The 24668-nt window shown below is 40.8% G+C and overlaps 1 protein-coding gene and 1 long non-coding RNA gene across 7 annotated transcripts in view; one reads left to right on the top strand and one right to left on the bottom strand.

Moving 5' to 3' along the window:
- Positions 1-250: 250 nt before the first annotated feature.
- Positions 251-24668, bottom strand: part of trip4 (thyroid hormone receptor interactor 4) — a 56509-nt gene continuing 32091 nt past the window's right edge. Inside the window, 2 exon segments of the mRNA XM_052500307.1 lie at positions 251-511; positions 11597-11699. Coding sequence (XP_052356267.1) covers positions 348-511; positions 11597-11699 — 267 coding nt within the window. The 3' untranslated portion in view covers positions 251-347.
- On the top strand, positions 22187-23186 carry LOC127916954 (uncharacterized). 6 transcript variants are annotated; one of them, XR_008096717.1, is made up of 3 exons: positions 22187-22234; positions 22483-22637; positions 22855-23186. It is a non-coding gene; the product is annotated as an uncharacterized LOC127916954 (long non-coding RNA). The 6 variants fall into 6 exon arrangements; XR_008096718.1 differs by lacking the exon at positions 22187-22234 and adding an exon at positions 22311-22358 and having other exon boundaries at positions 22886-23186; XR_008096716.1 differs by lacking the exon at positions 22187-22234 and adding an exon at positions 22311-22358.

The raw sequence follows: 24668 nt of genomic DNA, 5'->3' as shown, positions 1-24668 counted from the left end.
CTCGCCATGGTCATTACCTCTTCATTGGAATTTCAACTCTTTCATCTCACACTTTTCATTGCGACTGTCGGAGTAAATTAGGATCAAATTAAGATAAAGAATTTGATTTTTTTGCTGCGGGTTATTTTTCAGAGCCAAAGCTGCGGGTCTGTGCCCACATCCATAGGAAACCCCATATAGGGCCCCGTGGAGAGGAGGTAGAAAATACATCAGTCACAGGAATAGAGTGTCATAACGGTGTGGTATGGTGTCGTAAGGGATGTCTTTACCATGCCCTCCAGGGCTAGGGGTTCAACCATGTGGTCGAGGGGGAAGGGTTTGTCAGCAGAACTCTGGTTCTCTCTGCATTATTTATGTTCGGTCCTCAGGTGGTCCGTCCCACTGTTATAATGAGGACTGGAGTCATGGTCTGTTTGGAGTCCCGGGGAACTGTCGACTGAGCGCGTTCCTGGATCACTGCTCAACCACACAGGGCAAACACAGCTCACTGTTTGCATAGTCTTCTCTTGGACTGTAAAAAAAACAGCCCGTTAAACATGGACTGTGCGGTCTCCATGACAACAAAAGCTATTGCGTCGGTCTTCTCAAAATGAGAATCACAAGTAGCCACATGTTTTTTTGTATTCAGGAGAGGCAGGTTGGAGACAGTAAGCTGATGAAGGACTTGAGTAATGTTGATCTTTCTGGCAGATGTGGTGAATGAGCATGTTGGGTAAACAGTTTACTGAAGTCTGGATTTTGATGCTTTGGCTACACAGTTTGTACATGAACATTGACACACTACGCATGAATCAAAACAACTATAAATAATACATACATGAATTGAATTGCTTTAAAAAAGGTGGGTGCATGAAATAATAGGGATAAGTATTGTAAGCTCACAATACATACCACGGCAGAAAATATATTACGATACGGCAATCACGATTCCAAGTGGATCATGTCACACAACCCTTTTCACAGTCCTTTTACTAGTAACAACACAATTCTTCACAATCAGACACAGAATCTGTAAACAAATGACGCCAATTGCTGCCCACTCAATGTCAACTACTGTGACCAGTCAGATTGAAAGTGCCCATAATAACATCCTCACCCCCCCATTGCTACTTGAACTAGGCAAATAAACCAGCGATTGATCCTTGATTTCTGACCTGACAAATTAACAAAAACAAGGCAGCAGCCTAAGTGCGATGAATTCTAGCAGGGCCAGCACTAACTCCCCACAGCAGGGTAATCTCTTCCTAATCAAGGAAATTAATCACACCGCCTACACAGCACAGCGTTGAGCCCGATCAATACCACAGAAAGGTTTAGCAGAAGGGGAGAGAGGTGGATGTACTGTAAAGCAGCCTTGGACACTGGTTCTGTTCTGTAGTACTATCGTTGGTTCTGTTAGTGGTTCTACAATTGGTTCTGTTAGACTAGTACTATCATGAGTTCTGTTAGTAGTACCGTCATTGGTTCTGTTAGTAGTACCGTCAAGGGTTACGTAAGTAGTACGTACCATCATTGGTTCTGTTAGTAGTAGTATGGTCATTGGTTCTGTTAGCAGTAGTATCATTGGTTCTGTTAGTAGTACCATCATTGGTTCTGTTAGTAGTACCATCATTGGTTCTGTTAGTAGTAGTATGGTCATTGGTTATGTTAGTAGTACCATCATTGGTTCTGTTAGTAGTACAGCCATTGGTTCTGTTAGTACTACCATCATTGGTTCTGTTAGTAGTACTATCATTGGTTCTGTTAGTAGTACCATCATTGGTTCTGTTAGTAGTACCATCATTGGTTCTGTTAGTAGTACCATCATTGGTTCTGTTAGTAGTACCATCATTGGTTCTGTTAGTAGTACCATCATTGGTTCTGTTAGTAGTACTATCATTGGTTCTGTTAGTAGTACCATCATTGGTTCTGTTAGTAGTACCATCATTGGTTCTGTTAGTAGTACCATCATTGGTTCTGTTAGTAGTACCATCATTGGTTCTGTTATTGGTTCTGTTAGTAGTACCATCATTGGTTCTGTTAGTAGTACCATCATTGGTTCTGTTAGTAGTACCATCATTGGTTCTGTTAGTAGTTCTGTTAGTACCATCATTGGTTCTGTTAGTAGTACCATCATTGGTTCTGTTAGTAGTACCATCATTGGTTCTGTTAGTAGTACCATCATTGGTTCTGTTAGTAGTACCATCATTGGTTCTGTTAGTAGTACCATCATTGGTTCTGTTAGTAGTACCATCATTGGTTCTGTTAGTAGTACCATCATTGGTTCTGTTAGTAGTACCATCATTGGTTCTGTTAGTAGTACCATCATTGGTTCTGTTAGTAGTACCATCATTGGTTCTGTTAGTAGTACCATCATTGGTTCTGTTAGTAGTACCATCATTGGTTCTGTTAGTAGTACCATCATTGGTTCTGTTAGTAGTACCATCATTGGTTCTGTTAGTAGTACCATCATTGGTTCTGTTAGTAGTACCATCATTGGTTCTGTTAGTAGTACCATCATTGGTTCTGTTAGTACCATCATTGGTTCTGTTAGTAGTACCATCATTGGTTCTGTTAGTAGTACCATCATTGGTTCTGTTAGTACCATCATTGGTTCTGTTAGTACCATCATTGGTTCTGTTAGTACCATCATTGGTTCTGTTAGTGGTACCATCATTGGTTCTGTTAGTGGTACCATCATTGGTTCTGTTAGTAGTACTAGCATTGAGTCCCATTGTTAAGATCTCTCTCTGCCTGTTATACGAGGGAGAGGGGGAAACTGAAAATAATGTCTGGGGGAGAATGTCGGTTGAGAATGTAGAGAAAGCGATGGGGTTATGTTATTCTTTGGGGACTGTGGAAGCAACCTTGAAGACTGGGTCTGCCAGAGTGGTACTATGAATCCAGACCACTGTTGAGAGCTCACTCTCTGCCTGCCATGCAGTTCCAGCCTGGCCTCTATATGAGCTGCTCTGCTCCACTCTCCTCTACCCATTAACCGGCTGACAGATCAGTAATAAACACAGCCTGTCACCTTACAGGCCTACCTCCCATTTACTGGAGAGCACATAAACCTTCCTCTCCCTCCCTCTCTCTCTTTTTTCCCTTCCCTTCATCCACAAAGCTCAATGGAGCTAAAACGTGATTTCGTTCCCAGTCCGTCGCCTCCAGAGCAGTAAATTCCCCTCTGCAGCCAGATAGTCCTGGAAAAATCATGAATATTAAATAAATCCATGAATAAATAAATAACCAAAAGAAGAGGACTTTCTTCTCTCGCTAACCTCTTCAGTCTCCCGGCGGAGGAGTAAAAAGAGGTAGAAAATGCAAGGACCCCCCTCCGGAGAAAAAGCTGGACGCTGGTTAAGCTAATTGGCTTTCTGTTTCAATCCCATGGCACTGTGTTTTCAACGTGGTAAAACAAAGAGCTAACCGTGAGGTAGGATGGTTACTGGAGCAAACCCCCCCTCCACTTCACTTCAGTGGGATTATCAAACCACTTCCATATCTGTGTAACCTGGGGCACGGCAGCCATACATATTGCAGTGCTTGCCAATGTATTCACCAACATGGATGCAAATGGCATTGTGACAAGACAGCTGGAAGGGGCTCTTTGTGTACACGGCAGTAAACGCAGGGCAAACAAGGAAGCGTACTCTCAGAGACAGTTGTCTGTGGTACTCACTCACACCTCGCTGACACAATGTACAAATAAACAGGTTCCTTTTTCTTCCCCGGGCATGTAAAGTATCCAAACGCATTTCATGGCAAGTGTTGTGAGAAATCTGATGTACCTACTTATATGATGTGTGTGTGTGTGTGTGTTTGAAAGAAAGAGAGAGAGCGAGCGAAGAGAGAGAATAGACCAGATGTTCACCTCACATGTCATCCGAAGCACATAAAGATAAGTGAATAGTGTCCTAATGAAACGGAGAGGTGTTCAGGATGACTGGGTCACACTCTTTAAGGAGATCAGTTACACACTAAAGGCTGGTAACTGGAGAGACTGGAACATTTGCAGTAGCCAGCAAGCAGATGAAGGGTCTGGATCAGCACTCTGCAGAATCTCACGAGAGAGAGTGAGACAGAGAGAGAGAAAGAGGGGAGGAGAAATAGAGAGAGAGAAATAGAGAGAGAAGAGGGGAGGGAGAAAAGAAAGAGAGAGAGAGAAAAAATGACACAGAGACAGAGAGAGAGGGGGGGGGGCAATTGTCAGGTTGTTTGATAGCTCTGAACAGCCGGGGTGACCTTCCGCTCTGACAGAAGTGGTTGGCTGGGGTCGTTACAGTGTGTGGATGAATGGGTACAATCAGAGGAAAGTCCCCAGTTTGTAAACATACACACAGACACACACAAACACATTGATCTATGCACACACACGCATGCACAGTCACCCACACCACAATGGGCTCTATCCAGTGTACATTACATTGAAAATCCACCCACACCTCAATGAAGAATTCCCATCATTCTCCCCTTCTGAATGTCACTACTCTGCAGGACCCATAATGACCAGTCTCTCCATAATGACCAGTCTAATGACCAGTCTCTCCATAATGACCAGTCTAATGACCAGTCTAATGACCAGTCTCTCCATAATGACCAGTCTAATGACCAGGGTAATTTTGAGTCTCTCCCTAATAACCAGTCTAATGACCAGTCTAATTACCCAGAGTCTCTCCCTAACAACAAGTGTAATTTCCAGTCTCTCCCTAATGACCACTCTAATAGCCAGTCTCTCCCTAATGTCCACTCTAATAACCAGTCTCTCCCTAATGACCACTCTAATAACCAGTCTCTCCCCAATGACCACTCTAATAACCAGTCTCTCCCTAATGACCACTCTAATAACCAGTCTCTCCCTAATGACCAGTTTAACAACCAGTCTCTCCCTAATGACCACTCTAATAACCAGTCTCTCCCTAATGACCACTCTAATAACCAGTCTCTCCCTAATGACCACTCTAATAACCAGTCTCTCCCTAATGACCACTCTAATAACCAGTCTCTCCCTAATGACCACTCTAATAACCAGTCTCTCCCTAATGACCAGTTTAATAACCAGTCTCTCCCTAATGACCACTCTAATAACCAGTCTCTCCCTAATGACCACTCTAATAACCAGTCTCTCCCTAATGACCACTCTAATAACCAGTCTCTCCAGTAATGACCACTCTAATAACCAGTCTCTCCCTAATGACCACTCTAATAACCAGTCTCTCCCTAATGACCACTCTAATAACCAGTCTCCCTAATGACCACTCCCAGTCTCTCCCTAATGACCACTCTAATAACCAGTCTCTCCCTAATAACCAGTTTAACAACCAGTCTCTCCCTAATGACCACTCTAATAACCAGTCTCTCCCTAATGACCACTCTAATAACCAGTCTCTCCCTAATGACCAGTCTAATAACCAGTCTCTCCCTAATGACCACTCTAATAACCAGTCTCTCCCCAATGACCACTCTAATAACCAGTCTCTCCCTAATGACCACTCTAATAACCAGTCTCTCCCTAATGACCACTCTAATAACCAGTCTCTCCCTAATAACCAGTTTAACAACCAGTCTCTCCCTAATAACCAGTGTAATTTCCAGTCTCTCCCTAATGACCACTCTAATAACCAGTCTCTCCCTAATGACCACTCTAATAACCAGTCTCTCCCTAATGACCACTCTAATAACCAGTCTCTCCCTAATGACCAGTTTAACAACCAGTCTCTCCCTAATGACCAGTCTAATAACCAGTCTCTCCCTAATGACCACTCTAATAACCAGTCTCTCCCTAATGACCACTCTAATAACCAGTCTCTCCCTAATGACCACTCTAATAACCAGTCTCTCCCCAATGACCACTCTAATAACCAGTCTCTCCCTAATGACCAGTTTAACAACCAGTCTCTCCCAAATGACCACTCTAATAACCAGTCTCTCCCTAATGACCACTCTAATAACCAGTCTCTCCCTAATAACCAGTGTGATTTCCAGTCTCTCCCTAATGACCACTCTAATAACCAGTCTCTCCCTAATGAACCAGTTTCCCTAATACCAAATAGTTTAATGACCAGTTTAATAACCAGTCTTCCCTAATGACCACTCTAATAACCAGTCTTCCCTAATGACCACTAAATAACCAGTTCTAATAACCAGTTTAACAACCAGTTTAATAGTGAATAGTTTAATGACCAGTCTAATAACCAGTTTAATAGTGAATAGTTTAATGACCAGTAAAACCAGTTTAATAATGACCAATAATAACCAGTCTTAATGACCAGTCTAATAGTTTCCCTAATGACCAGTCTAATAACCAGTTTAATAGTTTAAATAGTTTCCCTAATAGTAAATAGTTTAATGACCACTCTAATAACCAGTTTAATAGTAAATAGTTTAATAGTTTAAATAGTTTAATAGTGTAATAGTTTAATAGTGAATAGTTTAATAGTCTAATAGTTTAATAGTGAATAGTTTAATAGTTTAATAACCAGTTTAATAGACCAAATAGTTTAATAGTAAATAGTTTAATAGTGAATAGTTTAATAATGACCAGTTTAATAACCAGTTTAAATGAATAGTTTAATAACCAGTTTAATAAATAGTTTAATAGTGAATAGTTTAATAGTAAATAGTTTAATAGTGAATAGTTTAATAGTAAATAGTTTAATAGTAAATAGTTTAATAGTGAATAGTTTAATAGTAAATAGTTTAATAGTGAATAGTTTAATAGTAAATAGTTTAATAGTGAATAGTTTAATAGTAAATAGTTTAATAGTAAATAGTTTAATAGTAAATAGTTTAATAGTAAATAGTTTAATAGTGAATAGTTTAATAGTGAATAGTTTAATAGTAAATAGTTTAATAGTAAATAGTTTAATAGTGAATAGTTTAATAGTGAATAGTTTAATAGTGAATAGTTTAATAGTGAATAGTTTAATAGTGAATAGTTTAATAGTAAATAGTTTAATAGTAAATAGTTTAATAGTGAATAGTTTAACAGTAAATATGTTTCTATAGTTTAATAGTGAATAGTTTAATAGTGAACAGTTTAATAGTAAATAGTTTAATAGTAAATAGTTTAATAGTAAATAGTTTAATAGTAAATAGTTTAATAGTGAATAGTTTAATAGTGAATAGTTTAATAGTGAATAGTTTAATAGTGAATAGTTTAATAGTGAATAGTTTAATAGTAAATAGTTTAATAGTAAATAGTTTAATAGTAAATAGTTTAATAGTAAATAGTTTAATAGTAAATAGTTTAATAGTGAATAGTTTAATAGTGAATAGTTTAATAGTGAATAGTTTAATAGTGAATAGTTTAATAGTAAATAGTTTAATAGTAAATAGTTTAATAGTAAATAGTTTAATAGTAAATAGTTTAATAGTGAATAGTTTAATAGTGAATAGTTTAATAGTGAATAGTTTAATAGTGAATAGTTTAATAGTGAATAGTTTAATAGTGAATAGTTTAATAGTGAATAGTTTAATAGTAAATAGTTTAATAGTGAATAGTTTAATAGTAAATAGTTTAATAGTGAATAGTTTAATAGTAAATAGTTTAATAGTGAATAGTTTAATAGTAAATAGTTTAATAGTAAATAGTTTAATAGTAAAGTTTAATAGTAAATAGTTTAATAGTGAATAGTTTAATAGTAAATAGTTTAATAGTGAATAGTTTAATAGTAAATAGTTTAATAGTGAATAGTTTAATAGTTAGTTTAATAGTAAATAGTTTAATAGTAAATAGTTTAATAGTGAATAGTTTAATAGTAAATAGTTTAATAGTAATAGTTTAATAGTAAATAGTTTAATAGTGAATAGTTTAATAGTAAATAGTTTAATAGTGAATAGTTTAATAGTAAATAGTTTAATAGTGAATAGTTTAATAGTAAATAGTTTAATAGTAAATAGTTTAATAGTGAATAGTTTAATAGTGAATAGTTTAATAGTGTTTAAAGTAAATAGTTTAATAGTAAATAGTTTAATAGTGAATAGTTTAATAGTGAAATAGTTTAATAGTAAATAGTTTAATAGTGAATAGTTTAATAGTGAATAGTTTAATAGTAAATAGTTTAATAGTGAATAGTTTAATAGTAAATAGTTTAATAGTAAATAGTTTAATAGTGAATAGTTTAATAGTGAAATAGTTTAATAGTAAATAGTTTAATAGTAAATAGTTTAATAGTAAATAGTTTAATAGTAAATAGTTTAATAGTGAATAGTTTAATAGTAAATAGTGAATAGTTTAATAGTAAATAGTTTAATAGTGAATAGTTTAATAGTGAATAGTTTAATAGTGAATAGTTTAATAGTAAATAGTTTAATAGTGAATAGTTTAATAGTAAATAGTTTAATAGTAAATAGTTTAATAGTAAATAGTTTAATAGTGAATAGTTTAATAGTGAATAGTTTAATAGTGAATAGTTTAATAGTGAATAGTTTAATAGTAAATAGTTTAATAGTGAATAGTTTAATAGTGAATAGTTTAATAGTGAATAGTTTAATAGTGAATAGTTTAATAGTAAATAGTTTAATAGTAAATAGTTTAATAGTAAATAGTTTAATAGTAAATAGTTTAATAGTGAATAGTTTAATAGTGAATAGTTTAATAGTGAATAGTTTAATAGTGAATAGTTTAATAGTGAATAGTTTAATAGTGAATAGTTTAATAGTGAATAGTTTAATAGTGAATAGTTTAATAGTAAATAGTTTAATAGTGAATAGTTTAATAGTAAATAGTTTAATAGTGAATAGTTTAATAGTGAATAGTTTAATAGTAAATAGTTTAATAGTAAATAGTTTAATAGTAAATAGTTTAATAGTAAATAGTTTAATAGTAAATAGTTTAATAGTGAATAGTTTAATAGTAAATAGTTTAATAGTAAATAGTTTAATAGTGAATAGTTTAATAGTGAATAGTTTAATAGTGAATAGTTTAATAGTGAATAGTTTAATAGTAAATAGTTTAATAGTAAATAGTTTAATAGTGAATAGTTTAATAGTAAATAGTTTAATAGTGAATAGTTTAATAGTAAATAGTTTAATAGTAAATAGTTTAATAGTAAATAGTTTAATAGTAAATAGTTTAATAGTGAATAGTTTTTAATAGTAAATAGTTTACAGCTGGCAAGAGAAGAGGCTAATAATAGTAGTTTAATAGTAAATAGTTTAATAGTAAATAGTTTAATAGTGAATAGTTTAATAGTGAATAGTTTAATAGTGAATAGTTTAATAGTGAATAGTTTAATAGTGAATAGTTTAATAGTAAATAGTTTAATAGGAAATAGTTTATTAGTAAATAGTTTCTAAATAAGTCAACATTCATAAGCAGTTTACTAGCAGACCTTTAAGTAAAGTGTCAACACTGGCTAATCCTTCCACCGCTCTGCTGCCCTGTCAGGTCTGAGGCAGCTAGCTGGACAAGAGAAGAGGTCCTTTCCTGGCTAATCCTTCCACCGCTCTGCTGCCCTGTCAGGTCTGAGGCAGCTAGCTGGACAAGAGAAGAGGTCCTTTCCTGTCTAACACAGTGGAGGGCTGAAGAACAGTCCCACTGGGCCTCCCTGAACGAGAGTGGCGGCAGTAGCCCCCTGACCCTGTGAGTTAGGGAGGAAACCCAGGCGGAAGACACGAGAGAGAGAGAAGAGAAGAGAAGAGAAGAGAAGAGAAGAGAAGAGAAGAGAAGAGAGAGAGAGAGAGAGAATTGAAATGGAATTAAATTGAGAGAGGGAGAGAGACAGATAATTGAAATGTAATTAAATTGAATTGAGAGAGCAAGGGAGAGAGACACAGAAACAGAGAGTGACAGAGAGAGACACTGTGAATAGATACAGAATGTCTGCTTGGCTCCAGCAGCTAACCCTCTAAATACTCGGCCAGCTTCTAACAGCAGGTTCCCCCGTTTGACTCACAGAAACACACAGAACCCCCCTCCCACCCACCAGCACTTGTGTGGGGTTCACAGGTGGTCTCCCTGGAGATGGTTCTGAGCCTTCAGAGGCTGCAGAGTAATAGAGGGTGAAATACTAGCTGGATATAAAGAGGAGATGACAGGTCCAATAGTGTGCTAGAAATGAACTGTCTGGGGACTAGTTGGATATCTTATAGGTTACACTCAATATAAAGGTAATAAGGCATTATTCAATGTATTAAAGAGATAGTGCATTCAAAATATACATGTTACTGTTTAGAATGGATGCCTAGACTTAGTGGTCTATGGACTCAACATCAGGGATCTAAGATTTGGGTTAGCGCAGTTAGATCACAGCTTAGCATTACCATAACTCCGTGCAAATCAATGGGAGTGGAACCAGTTAGCAAATACAGAATTATGACTAAATGGTTTCCTCAGATGATATATCTATTGTTGTTGTTTATGAGCACAAGCACCTTAACCCTCTGGGCTGTTGCTTGAATTCACCCCTTCACAATACAACTGAAATCCTCCCCTACTGATCAAGGGCAGTGCTAGTCTTTCACCTTGAATCTCCCAAAGACCCGCCGTCCATCTTAAAGGACCGGAGACGGGAGAGGGGCACATAAACAACCCTTCATGTCTCAGGAGTTTGTCAAATATGAACAAAAGAGCTTGCAGGTACATCCCTGACCTATTAGAAATCACACCATACATTAACAACACTGACACTACAGTAGCTACAGTCTCCCACATCCCCTGGGCAACCGGACATCAACATCTTGTCTTTAAAGATTGCTCTTTGAGAGACTTTCTGAGCGCATGAATATTTGTAAACATCTTTTGCAAAACATGTTCATTTTTGCACAAGACCTATGTTTGTTTGTGTGTATACAGTGTGTGTGTGTGTGTGTGTGTGTGTGTGTGTGTGTGTGTGTGTGTGTGTGTGTGTGTGTGTGTGTGTGTGTGTGTGTGTGTGTGTGTGTGTGTACATGCAGCGCTTGTGTGAGAATTTTGTTCCCCCACAGAAAGCTCTACCAGACTCGCTGGGATCTACTCTGCGACACAGAAAACTCAACCAAGATCGTTGGGATCTACTCTGCGACACAGAAAGCTCAACCAAGATCGTTGGGATCTACTCTGCGACACAGAAAGCTCAACCAAACTTGTTGGGATCTACTCTGCGACACAGAAAGCTCAACCAAACTCGTTGGGATCTACTCTGCGACACAGAAAGCTCAACCAAACTCGTTGGGATCTACTCTGCGACACAGAAAGCTCAACCAAGATCGTTGGGATCTACTACTCTGCGACACAGAAAGCTCAACCAAACTCGTTGGGATCTACTACTCTGCGACACAGAAAGCTCAACCAGACTCGTTGGGATCTACTACTCTGCGACACAGAAAGCTCAACCAGACTCGTTGGGATCTACTCTGCGACACAGAAAGCTCAACCAGACTCGTTGGGATCTACTACTCTGCGACACAGAAAGCTCAACCAGACTTGTTGGGATCTACTCTGCGACACAGAAAGCTCAACCAGACTCGTTGGGATCTACTCTGCGACACAGAAAGCTCAACCAGACTTGTTGGGATCTACTCTGCGACACAGAAAGCTCAACCAAACTCGTTGGGATCTACTACTCTGCGACACAGAAAGCTCAACCAGACTTGTTGGGATCTACTCTGCGACACAGAAAGACGCAGCACTTACAGATCTTATGTTTCCCTTTCATGGGGAATTTCACCAGCAGCTCCTGAGGGTTGGTGCAGACGAAGACGAACGGAGATCCAGACTCCTCGCAGGTCTGAGGAAACTGCAGGAAACACAGAAACAGTCAGAGCACTGCTTTTCCTAAGGACAGACAGGAGTGGTGACACTGGGAACCTTCATTGCTGTTAGACTGATACATCCTGGTCAGGAAGGACAGAGAACCTACAGGTAGATAGAACCTGTTATTATCAGAGTAATACCATAGACATGAAAGCAATATAACCTGGAATAAAAGGTTCTCATTTTTTAATTGAAGCATGTTTACATGGAATCTCCACATCCCTGTGGAAAGGGTGGCGTAACACCTTATAACTTGTGGTCCTTCTGTGGCTCAGTTGGTAGAGCATGGCGCTTGTAACGCCAGGGTAGTGGGTTCGATTCCCGGGACCACCCATACGTAGAATGTATGCACACATGACTGTAAGTCGCTTTGGATAAAAGCGTCAGCTAAATGGCATATATTATTATTTATTAACTTGTCATGACATTATGAAACAAACACGACACTGAGACACCACAATCAGAGGGGTTACGGAACATAACATCATTCTACATACATCTTCATCTGTTCTACATACATCATCATCTGTTCTACATACACCTGTTCTACATACATCATCATCTGTTCTACATACATCATCATCTGTTCTACATACATCATCATCTGTTCTACATACACCATCATCTGTTCTACATACATCATCATCTGTTCTACATACACCATCATCTGTTCTACATACATCATCATCTGTTCTACATACATCTTCATCTGTTCTACATACATCATCATCTGTTCTACATACATCTTCATCTGTTCTACATACATCATCATCTGTTCTACATACATCATCATCTGTTCTACATCTCATCATCTGTTCTACATACATCATCATCTGTTCTACATACATCATCATCTGTTCTACATACATCATCATCTGTTCTACATACATCATCATCTGTTCTACATACATCTGTTCTATCATCTGTTCTACATACATCATCATCTGTTCTACATCATCATCATCATCTCTGTTCTATCATATCTGTTCTACATACATCATCTGTTCTACATACATCATCATCTGTTCTACATACATCATCATCTGTTCTACATACATCTTCATCTGTTCTACATACATCATCATCTGTTCTACATACATCATCATCTGTTCTACATACATCATCATCTGTTCTACATACATCATCATCTGTTCTACATACATCATCATCTGTTCTACATACATCATCATCTGTTCTACATACATCATCATCTGTTCTACATACATCATCATCATTCTACATACATCATCATCTGTTCTACATCATCATCACATACATCATCTGTTCTACATACATCATCATCTGTTCTACATACATCATCATCTGTTCTACATACATCATCATCTGTTCTACATACATCATCATCTGTTCTACATACATCATCATCTGTTCTACATACATCATCATCTGTTCTACATACATCATCATCTGTTCTACATACATCATCATCTGTTCTACATACATCATCATCTGTTCTACATACATCATCATCTGTTCTACATACATCATCATCTTTATACATACATCATCATCTGTTCTACATACATCATCATCATCTGTTCTACATACATCTTCATCTGTTCTACATACATCATCATCATTATACATACATCTTCATCTGTTCTACATACATGATCATTCTACATACATCATCATCATTCTACATACATCTTCCTCTGTTCTACATACATCTTCATCTGTTCTACAAAACATGATTTTATAAAGACACAGTGGTAGAAAAAAAGAGGGAGGGGCTGGATGTGGGGGAAATTAAATCATTGGTAACACTTCATTATAAGGTTCCATAATAAACCATTTAGAAGGCATTTATAAATTGTGTGTTCACCATGTATTAATCATTACACCCACATTATTAAGCCATTTACTAATCATTAGTCAATTATTTTTGCAGTCCCTAATCTAAATTGAGTCCTATTAATATTTTAAAAATACTTCATAAATGTTTTGAGTGACCAGTGTAATTTCTCACAAAACGAAGGCCATGTTATTGGTAGCCATTCCAGCAGTACCTGGTCAAAATCAAAAACAAGCACACAACACAGGACATTAAAGGAAATATATATTCATGTCTGAATAACTAGCTTACTAACATTTACACATGTGGGAGTAATGATTTATAAATGGTGAGCAAACTGTAAATGCCTTACAAATGGTTTACTATGGACCCTTAAAATGAAGTGTTACCAAATTGGTATCATCATGTTGTAGCTTGTTATTACAGCTGTAATCATCTCTCTACCGTGACAGCTTTATTATTTACACAATATGACATCTCTTTCAGGCCCGAACTCCAGACAGTACAGTTCTGTTGATACATAGATAGGGTGGCAGGTAGCCTAACAGTTAGAGCTTTGGGCCACAAACCAAAAGGTTGCTGATTCGAATACCCGAGCAGACAGGGTAAAACATCTGCCGGTGTGCCCTTGAGCAAGGTACTTAAACCTAATTTGCTCCAGGTGCGCCATACTACTATAAAAGACCCTGTAAAACAACACATTTCACTGCACTTGTCCGGTGTATTTGACAATAAAACATATTTGTTGCTGTTAATTAACACTCCCACTGCAAAGCATGGAGCCCTGGAAAGAAGAAACATCTCTCCCTCCCTCTGATTGGTTGTTCAGGTGACAGTAGGGGGAATTGACTGACACTTTCATGACAAAGGAGTCATCTTTCCAATCTGTCCAGGTGGAGCAGCTCTCAGCTCATCCAATTTCCTCCAGCACGTCTATCAGATAGTGCCGTGATTGCATCTCTGCGAAATCAGGAAGCGCCGGCTTTTCATGACGGCTCGCTTCTTTCCTCTACACCCCCTCTGTCTCTCTTAAGAGCAGCACTGAAGGTTGTGACTAATCCAGGGCTTTTAGGAGAATCGACAAGACAGACAGTTTGTGTGGTTCCTGACAAACTGGGAGAGGTGATGGGGCTGCTTATTACACTTCCCAGTCAACGCTGAACTGACCGTAATAACCACATGTGATGAAACATCATTGAACACCCTCTGAAGCTCAACAGGGATTCCACAGTGGCGGCTTGTTGTAGAACCCGATAGAAACACACTAGTAGTGATGGTGTTTTGCAGACCGGCTCTAAATGACACTCCGGTAGCGAAGTGTGAGGTTCAACCTTTGAGTGCTTCTCTGCTAAAGTAGGAGAGTAGCGCCATAAATCTCTCACCAATTTTGCAACATTCCGAGTGGTTACGGGGGTTAGCGAACACAGGGGTTGTCCACAGAAAAGATGGAAGTCCTATATCATACTATATAGCTATCCCTCCTCTATCATCTCAGTCAGGGGAAATAGCCCATATCCTAAAGCAAGCATCCCACTACGGTAATTATGAACGTCAGTCTGGAGGAAGAGAGGCCTCCTTGTTCCACTTGGCTATGGAGGAGGTGTATTTATAAGACCGGTGCAGCCAGTCCATTACAGAAGACGTCAAACGCTTCCCTTACATGTGTTTTCGCCTGCTGTGATGCGTGCTTGAATATTCTCACTTAAAGCTAACTTGGGAGTGTGTAAGCACATTCAGCTTTGAGATGGCAGTAGTAGTATTTTTCCAGGTTTTGAAAGGAAAACAAAATGGTGGTTGTGGTGGTCCGTCTAAATCCAGATGAATTGAGAGTAGCTGAATCCAGCGTCTGAGTGAGCTCATGTCAAAAACGCAGCCGGTCGCCCGCTCTTTCATCCTCCATTAGCCAATTAGCATTTAAAGCTGTCGAATGGAGCCGGCTTTGCCTCCCTCCCCGAGTCTAATTGTTTCCATACCATGCTAATCAAAAAGGCATGAAACATTGGGCCGTAGCAGTGGCTCACTCAAACACTCCAAATGCATCAGACATGATCTAATGAGGTCAAAATACACACGCTAACAAAGGGATACAACTCTGACTCCATAAAAACCTTCATTGTTCCATATTCCAAAACCTCTCTGATTAATGTAGGCCTTGTACACACTGAAGGTTTGACATCATTAAAAGCTTAACATTTTTAATTAAGAGCCACATTTGTACAGTTTGCCCTAATGTTTTAAATTAAACTGCATACCAACAAAGAAAGTATATTAAAAATATATATTGAGTTTTGAGTCTAGGTTCTCGAAATCTTCTGTCTTGAATCATGCAAATGTCTTAGACTTGATGAAAATATGAGGACAGATTGGACCTCAAACTGGCTCAAGTGTTCAATTGCTAGTTTCGTGCTAATTCTCTCACAGTCACAAACACTGGGAAGATGTGTCCAAAATGTGCAACTCTTCCAAAAGTTTGGAGAATTTCCAAATCGTTAGCACGCGGGCACCGGCATGTTTGATTGCTGCCAATGTTGCTATGGTTTCACTGACAACGGCAACTCTCTCAGCAATGTTACAGGCACCTTCTTTTAGTTTTGCAAGGATACCCTCATTAAAAAAGTGTTTTTGGGTGTTCAAGGAGAGGACACAGTGAACTAGCTAGCTCTTCTTTGAGAGTCTTCAGTCTGCTAAGGATTCCGCGGCTCAACATACTGCAGCTCTTTAATAATAGTTTCTCAGGTGGTGAGTGGTGGGTTAGCCACCTTCCCTACAGTAGACATTTCAGAAAAGAGAGGCTCTTGAATGAAAACAACCCCCTATAAACACAGTGGGGGAAAAGGAAAGGAAAAAAATGGCTTGCAGCCTCGCCATCCGCCTCAGCCAAGTTAATAAACGGCCCATTCTTTTCAATTTGCTGGGATATTGCCAGCGGGCTGCAACAATAAGCGCCTGTAATAATATGAAATTCACAGAGTCCATTGGAGACCAGAGACATACTCTGCAGGACGGGGATGTTGGCTCGGTGAGGAGGATATTACAGGATCATTCAAGGGGCAGAGAAAGTGCACCAAGGCCCCCAAAGGCTGCGCCCACCTCTGTCCCCTCACAAAGACACGGGATAGAAGTTGGCCCTCGGCACAGATCTAGGAGCAGTTCACCCTCGTCAAAGACAAACCTCAATCACAAGTAGGTAAACTGCTAACGTGACATCAGATCAACAAGTAGGGTGAACTCCACCCTGTACAGCCCAAAACTACAGAAAAACACAGCTCTGGGCTTCCAACAGAACAGCAAGAGCCCTATAAGCTGTATGAGTCCATGCTGCTGGTCTATGACTGGTGAACAAGCCAATACTGTTTGCTCTGCCTCCCCCCTCTCACTCTCCCCGGTCCTTTTCAGCTGCTGTCGGCAATTAGGGGAGGCAGAGACAAGCAATCTCCTCTCTCTCTCTCTCTCTCTCTGAGGCCAGGCGCTGTGCGGCAGCAGTGGTGGTAATGGGCCTGTGTGGCTGTGGCTTTGGCCCTGCCTGGTCGGGCCCCGCTTGGCTGCACTCAATCTCAGCCCAATAAAAAGGCCTTCATTGGCAGGGAGCTACTGAGCCACAGGGCAGGGAGCTACTGAGCCACAGGAGCAGGGAGCTACTGAGCCACAGGAGCAGGGAGCTGTGGAGGAGGCTTTTAACAAAGGGAGGGAAGAGAGGGAGGGTGGGAAGAGAGGGAGGGTGGGAAGAGAGGGAGAGACAGAGATGGATAGAGACAGAGAGAAGAGGCAGAGAAATCAGAAGAGAAAGATAGAAAGAGAGAAACAGAGAGAGACAAAGACAGAAAAAAAGAGAGAGTGGGTGAAAAACCCAAAATACTAAGGCTTTGTCAAGGCTGGTTTCACACTGAGAGTAAAGAAACAGATGTACTGGTCTGAGTCCCGTTGATGGGTCATGTGACCTGTGTCTTCACTGTAAACCCGCTTCAAGCTAAAATAAATGATAGTGGTGGAGGGTGGCTTTTCAGATCACTGAGCTTCAACACAGTCATTCTTGTTCCAGCCATTCATTCTCATCCAGCTGATTGTAGCTTTGTCGCCGTTTATTCGGACTGCTCCTAGGAAATCTGTTAAAATGTGTTACATTTAATGTTTCTGAACAAATGACAAAGATAAGGAGCGGTGGAAAATCTATTAAAGAGAAGTATTTGTAGAAGGCAGACATCCTGAAGAACAAAGTGACTGACCACCTTAAGGATTCCACCTTTATAAACCATTTGCTTTAGTAACAGGAAGCACCCAAACAAGTCTGAAATTGTCAAGAAGCTGACAACACTCCTTCAGTAGCATAACAACACATTTATGTTGAATGGCTGAACATCTTCATTGCCACAACTTTCACCACAAGAACATGATGAGAAAGTAATCCAAATCAATATGAAACTGCTGTATTACAGACTGTCCTTCAGCCACAGAATCAACCGGTGACAAGTAGGAGAGTGCACATTAATTATCTAAGACTGTCCAACACTGACTCATTTTTATTAACATTATTAATATCGTCAAGCCGAGGAAAAACATGTGTTTATTAGGAGCTCTGAGCCGGCAAGGAGGGTCGTTCAATTATTCCATTGTGTCAGTCCGCTCGACTGCTAAAACACAGCTACATACCCAGGCTAAACATGAGGACTTTTCTTTCCAATATAGCCATACTGGGACCTCTGGTGTTGATTTAAGTGTATCTGAAGAACAAAGACTGTTTTATGTGGATAATTATAAAAGTTCTTATTACATAGTCTCTCCTGGCAGACTGACTGTTAGCGCTAACATAAATGGAGTAGCTAGCTAGCGCACGCAAGACTTGGTTTCGAGTTGTAACTATGACAATTGATAATGAAAGCTAATATTGTCCTCTTTAACTGCTGAACTGAAACAGATCCCGTTCAGCCCAATCAAAGGTCTTCTCTGTCCTGGCACCCCATTTGTGGAACCAGTTTCCCCCTGATGCTCGGACAGCAGCCTCCTAGCCAATCTTCTGAAAACATTTGAAACCCTCCCTCTTCAGTATCTTAAATAACACATCTCAGTCCCCCCCACAAAAAAAACCCAACAACATTACACTTACTTATCCTACTAGCTCTGACTTTGCTGATAATCTCTTTATTTTCTCTTTAATGTACTTACTACGACTGTGATGTGGTTGTCTCACCTAGCTATCTTAATATGAATGCCCTAAATGTCAGTCGCTGTGGATAAGAGTGTTTGATAAATTACTAAAATGTATATGTAAATTCATTAGTTACTACATACATTTTTTGGACTTATACATTAATGCTATATACACATTTTATACAATTGTTAAGAACATAACTTATGTCTCATGAGCTTAGTTCAACTGTCACACCCCATCAGAACCCAACATATGACCTCCAATGTTTGTTTCTCCAATGTTACATTGGTCCAGGCCCATCCCTCAGCTTTTTAACAAAACCACTTTGTTATTGTTTTAATGAAAGATTAAAGCTTTTAAAAGGTCCAATGGAGTCCTTTTTATCTCAATATCAAATCAATTCTGGGTAACAATTAAGTACCTTACTGTGATTGTTTTCAATTAAAATGGTCAATAATAATAATAATAACTTCTTAGAAAAGATTGCTCAAGCAATAATTTATCTAGAACTGTCTATCAGTGTTTTGAGAGGGGAGGGGAAAAGTGAAAACTAGCTGTTATTGGCAGAGAGGTCTGGAACTCTCGTATTGGTCTATTAACTAATTTACTGCCTGGTGATGTCACCAGTCAGGCCAAAACGCCAGCCCACATAAACAGGCTGACATTTTAGGCGGTCTTTTCAAACCGCTTACACTAAAAGCACATTATCATCATTTTCAAAATGTTACAGTAATATCCCAACTCCGTGTGGACAACTATATAAAACACAAGAACATTTCATTTATTTTTTGACTGCACTGGGACTTTAAAGCTCCTGCAGTTTGACAAGTGGGTCGGAGCATCATGGTTTATTTATTTTACCTCAGGGCTCCACAAACATGACGATTCAAATCGCAGAGAGCCTCAGTGAAGAGCTAGCAAGAGACACATTAGCAATTTAGCTTTAGTGATGACAGGTGTAATGAAGTCATGTGTTTGCACAGGGAGATTTACACCAGTTGCCTCGCATAGCGAAGTCCCATTTTCCCAGCCCTGTTTATGACTTCACCTCCTGTGGTGGGCCTCGAGCGGCAAGAAAACAGGACGGCCTCACAACACCCACAGTGTTTTTAGACTCAACAACTTTTCCCAGTGTTGGAACGTTCCTGGCATCGGGTCTGATCTACAGTATAAGCCTACAGTTACCGCTCTGTCTGAAGTCTACTAGGTTCTGACAGAGAAGGAAAATACCATGTTTAACCTACTATGTGTCGAATATTTGTAAATTCGACATCTCTTCTTTTGACTATTTAGGGAATAACGATGCACTTGAGAAACGTGTCTCTGTAAACCTATACTAAACATCGAAATAGCACTTGGACAAAAAGTTACCAAATAGCACTTGACAAAAAGTTACCAAATAGCACTTGGACAAAAAGTTACCAAATAGCACTTGGACAAAAAGTTACCAAATAGCACTTGACAAAAAGTTACCAAATAGCACTTGACAAAAAGTTACCAAATAGCACTTGACAAAAAGTTACCAAATAGCACTTGGACAAAAAGTTACCAAATAGCACTTGACAAAAAGTTACCAAATAGCACTTGTCAAAAAGTTACCAAATAGCACTTGACAAAAAGTTACCAAATAGCACTTGGACAAAAAGTTACCAAATAGCACTTGACAAAAAGTTACCAAATAGCACTTGACAAAAAGTTACCAAATAGCACTTGACAAAAAGTTACAAATAGCACTTGACAAAAAGTTACCAAATAGCACTTGACAAAAAGTTACAAATAGCACTTGACAAAAAGTTACCAAATAGCACTTGTACAAAAAGTTACCAAATAGCACTTGACAAAAAGTTACCAAATAGCACTTGTACAAAAAGTTGAAATAGCACTTTGTGTTAGTTACCAAATAGCACTTGGACAAAAAGTACATTTGTGTTGGACAAAAAGTTACCAAATAGCACTTGACAAAAAGTTACCAAATAGCACTTGACAAAAAGTTATCAAATAGCACTTGACAAAAAGTTACCAAATAGCACTTGACAAAAAGTTACCAAATAGCACTTGTCAAAAAGTTACCAAATAGCACTTAGACAAAAATGTTAGAGGAAATATAGAACTACAGTGTAATAATAATACACCATAAAATCATGGAATGACTGCACCTACATGTGTTGAATGTACATTTGTGTTAGTGGGCAGAGTATTGTACATGTGTTGAATGTACATTTGTGTTAGTGGGCAGAGTATTGTACATGTGTTGAATGTACATTTGTGTTAGTGGGCAGAGTATTGTACATGTGTTGAATGTACATTTGTGTTAGTGGGCAGAGTATTGTACATGTGTTGAATGTACATTTGTGTTAGTGGGCAGAGTATTGTACATGTGTTGAATGTACATGTGTGTTAGTGGGCAGAGTATTGTACATGTGTTGAATGTACATTTGTGTTAGTGGGCAGAGTATTGTACATGTGTTGAATGTACATTTGATGTGTTAGTGGGCAGAGTATTGTACATGTGTTGAATGTACATTTGTGTTAGTGGGCAGAGTATTGTACATGTGCACTGCATTACACAACCTCTTTACCTAGCACACGGCTTTACCCAACTTCACACACACAGGTGAATTCCCCCAGGGATAATTACCATGTCTGCTTTCAAAACCAGACTTCAAAGAACTCCAGGGAATCTTAAGCATTAAAACTTGTTATTTTCCTCCACAATCTCCCTTTATCCCTATCACAAATCCACCTCCTTTAGTGGCAATACTGTCAGCGAAATGGATTGGATTTCAGTCAGCTAACAAACCGTTTCATGGCTACATTTTGATTTGATAATAGGGAAATGGAGATAGAGAGGGAGTTTATGAACACGTCTCTCTCCTGAGGTGAGTGTTAGCTTTGATAGTGGGCCAAAGGAAAAGAGTCCCCCCATCTGTGTTCACTCAGCCCCTGTGGGAAGTGGTTGGCTCTCGGTCTCTCTGTCCTGGCTGCTTGCTCACAGATGAAAGAAAACATGTGAATCTATACATGTGAAAATACAAGAACACCTATCCCATAGTTAAAATAATATTGTACTGTGGCACTAGTAATAATGTTAAGTTACAATATATTTTCTATGAATTTTATTGTTATGGAAAAAGAGAAAAAAAATATACGTGTCCAGGTTACATAGAACCTCCTGGTTTGACAGAGCTCTTCCCACAGGCTGTTATTGGAGTGGAGGTGGTACAGGAGAAGCTGTGTTGGAGTGGAGGTGGTACAGGAGAAGCTGTGTTGGAGTGGAGGTGGTACAGGAGAAGCTGTGTTGGAGTGGAGGTGCTACAGGAGAGCTGTGTTGGAGTGGAGGTGCTACAGGAGAAGCTGTGTTGGAGTGGAGGTGGTACAGGAGAAGCTGTGTTGGGGTGGAGGTGCTACAGGAGAAGCTGTGTTGGAGTGGAGGTGGTACAGGAGAAGCTGTGTTGGAGTGGAGGTGGTACAGGAGAAGCTGTGTTGGAGTGGAGGTGGTACAGGAGAAGCTGTGTTGGAGTGGAGGTGCTACAGGAGAAGCTGTGTTGGAGTGGAGGTGCTACAGGAGAAGCTGTGTTGGAGTGGAGGTGGTACAGGAGAAGCTGTGTTGGGGTGGAGGTGCTACAGGAGAAGCTGTGTTGGAGTGGAGGTGCTACAGGAGAAGCTGTGTTGGAGTGGAGGTGCTACAGGAGAAGCTGTGTTGGGGTGGAGGTGCTACAGGAGAAGCTGTGTTGGAGTGGAGGTGCTACAGGAGAGGCTGTGTTGGAGTGGAGGTGGTACAGGAGAAGCTGTGTTGGAGTGGAGGTGGTACAGGAGAAGCTGTGTTGGAGTGGAGGTGCTACAGGAGAAGCTGTGTTGGAGTGGAGGTGCTACAGGAGAAGCTGTGTTGGAGTGGAGGTGGTACAGGAGAAGCTGTGTTGGAATGTAGGTGGTACAGGAGAAGCTGTGTTGGAGTGGAGGTGGTACAGGAGAAGCTGTGTTGGAGTGGAGGTGGTACAGAAGAAGCTGTAATGGAGTGGAGATGGTACAGGAGAAGCTATTTTAGAGTGGAGGTGGTACAGGAGAAGCTGTGTTGGAGTGGAGGTGGTACAGGAGAAGCTGTAATGGAGTGGAGGTGGTACAGGAGAAGCTGTAATGGAGTGGAGGTGGTACAGGAGAAGCTGTAATGGAGTGGAGGTGGTACAGGAGAAGCTGTAATGGAGTGGAGGTGGTACAGGAGAAGCTGTAATGGAGTGGAGGTGGTACAGGAGAAGCTGTAATGGAGTGGAGGTGGTACAGGAGAAGCTGTAATGGAGTGGAGGTGGTACAGGAGAAGCTATTTTGGAGTGGAGGTGGTACAGGAGAAGCTGTCTGGTCATCAAGCCTCAGATTGTGACAAACACAGGGCGAGAGAGGAGGATGACTGGAGGAGGACGAGGCAGCGGGGCATCCTCTCCTCCTTTTCCCTCCCTCGCTCTCATCTGTCACCGGGAGGAAGTTGCTGAGCAGACAAACCTTCGCCTGAGGAGCACAATTGAGTTTGTAATCTCTTGACCCTGCAGCAGCGGTACAGCCAGCTCCCTCCCTCGCTCCCTCCCTCATGAAGACAGATGCCTGTAGTGGTGATGCTGCTTAGCTGGAGGTCTGACAAGGTGATGCCTCCTGCTCCATTACACACACACACGGACATTATATATACAGAGACACGTGTGCACCGCCATGTGCCAAAACACACACACACCTCACGTGTACGTACACACACACACACACACACACACACACACACACACACACACACACACACACACACACACACACACACACACACACACACACACACACACACACACACACACACACACACAGCCTGTCTAGCCCTGTCCTCTGAGCTGAAATGATGTCGTGACGCACCCATGGAACGCTGACACAAACAAAGGAGCTAAATGTCAGACAGATGTAAGACTGGGGGCCTGATCCTGTGACACGGAAACAAGCAGCAGCCTAGGTGACAGGACCAGCCTGGGTGACAGGACCAGCCTGGGTGACAGGACCAGCCTGGGTGACAGGACCAGCCTACCAGCCTGGGTGACAGGACCAGCCTACCAGTCTGGGCGACAGGACCAGCCTACCAGCCTGGGTGATAGGACCAGCCTGGGTGACAGGACCAGCCTACCAGCCTGGGCGACAGGACCAGCCTGGGCGACAGGACCAGCCTGCGTGACAGGACCAGCCTGGGTGACAGGACCAGCCTGGGTGACAGGACCAGCCTGGGTGACAGGACCAGCCTGGGCGACAGGACCAGCCTGGGTGACAGGACCAGCCTGGGTGACAGGACCAGCCTACCAGCCTGGGTGACAGGACCAGCCTGTGCGACAGGACCAGCCTACCAGCCTGGGTGACAGGACCAGCCTGTGCGACAGGACCAGCCTACCAGCCTGGGCGACAGGACCAGCCTGGGCGACAGGACCAGCCTGGGTGACAGGACCAGCCTGGGTGACAGGACCAGCCTGGGTGACAGGACCAGCCTACCAGCCTGGGTGACAGGACCAGCCTGGGCGACAGGACCAGCCTGGGTGACAGGACCAGCCTGGGTGACAGGACCAGCCTGGGTGACAGGACCAGCCTACCAGCCTGGGCGACAGGACCAGCCTGGGCGACAGGACCAGCCTGGGTGACAGGACCAGCCTGGGTGACAGGACCAGCCTGGGTGACAGGACCAGCCTACCAGCCTGGGTGACAGGACCAGCCTGGGTGACAGGACCAGCCTACCAGCCTGGGTGACAGGACCAGCCTGGGTGACAGGACCAGCCTACCAGCCTGTGCGACAGGACCAGCCTACCAGCCTGGGTGACAGGACCAGCCTGGGTGACAGAACCAGCCTGGGTGACAGGACCAGCCTACCAGCCTGGGTGACAGGACCAGCCTACCAGCCTGGGTGACAGGACCAGCCTACCAGCCTGGGTGACAGGACCAGCCTACCAGCCTGGGTGACAGGACCAGCCTACCAGCCT

This window comes from Oncorhynchus keta, unplaced genomic scaffold (assembly GCF_023373465.1).
Source record: "Oncorhynchus keta strain PuntledgeMale-10-30-2019 unplaced genomic scaffold, Oket_V2 Un_contig_1027_pilon_pilon, whole genome shotgun sequence".
NCBI classification, from domain to species: Eukaryota; Metazoa; Chordata; class Actinopteri; order Salmoniformes; family Salmonidae; genus Oncorhynchus; species Oncorhynchus keta.
This window is presented reverse-complemented; position numbering and strand designations above follow the sequence as displayed.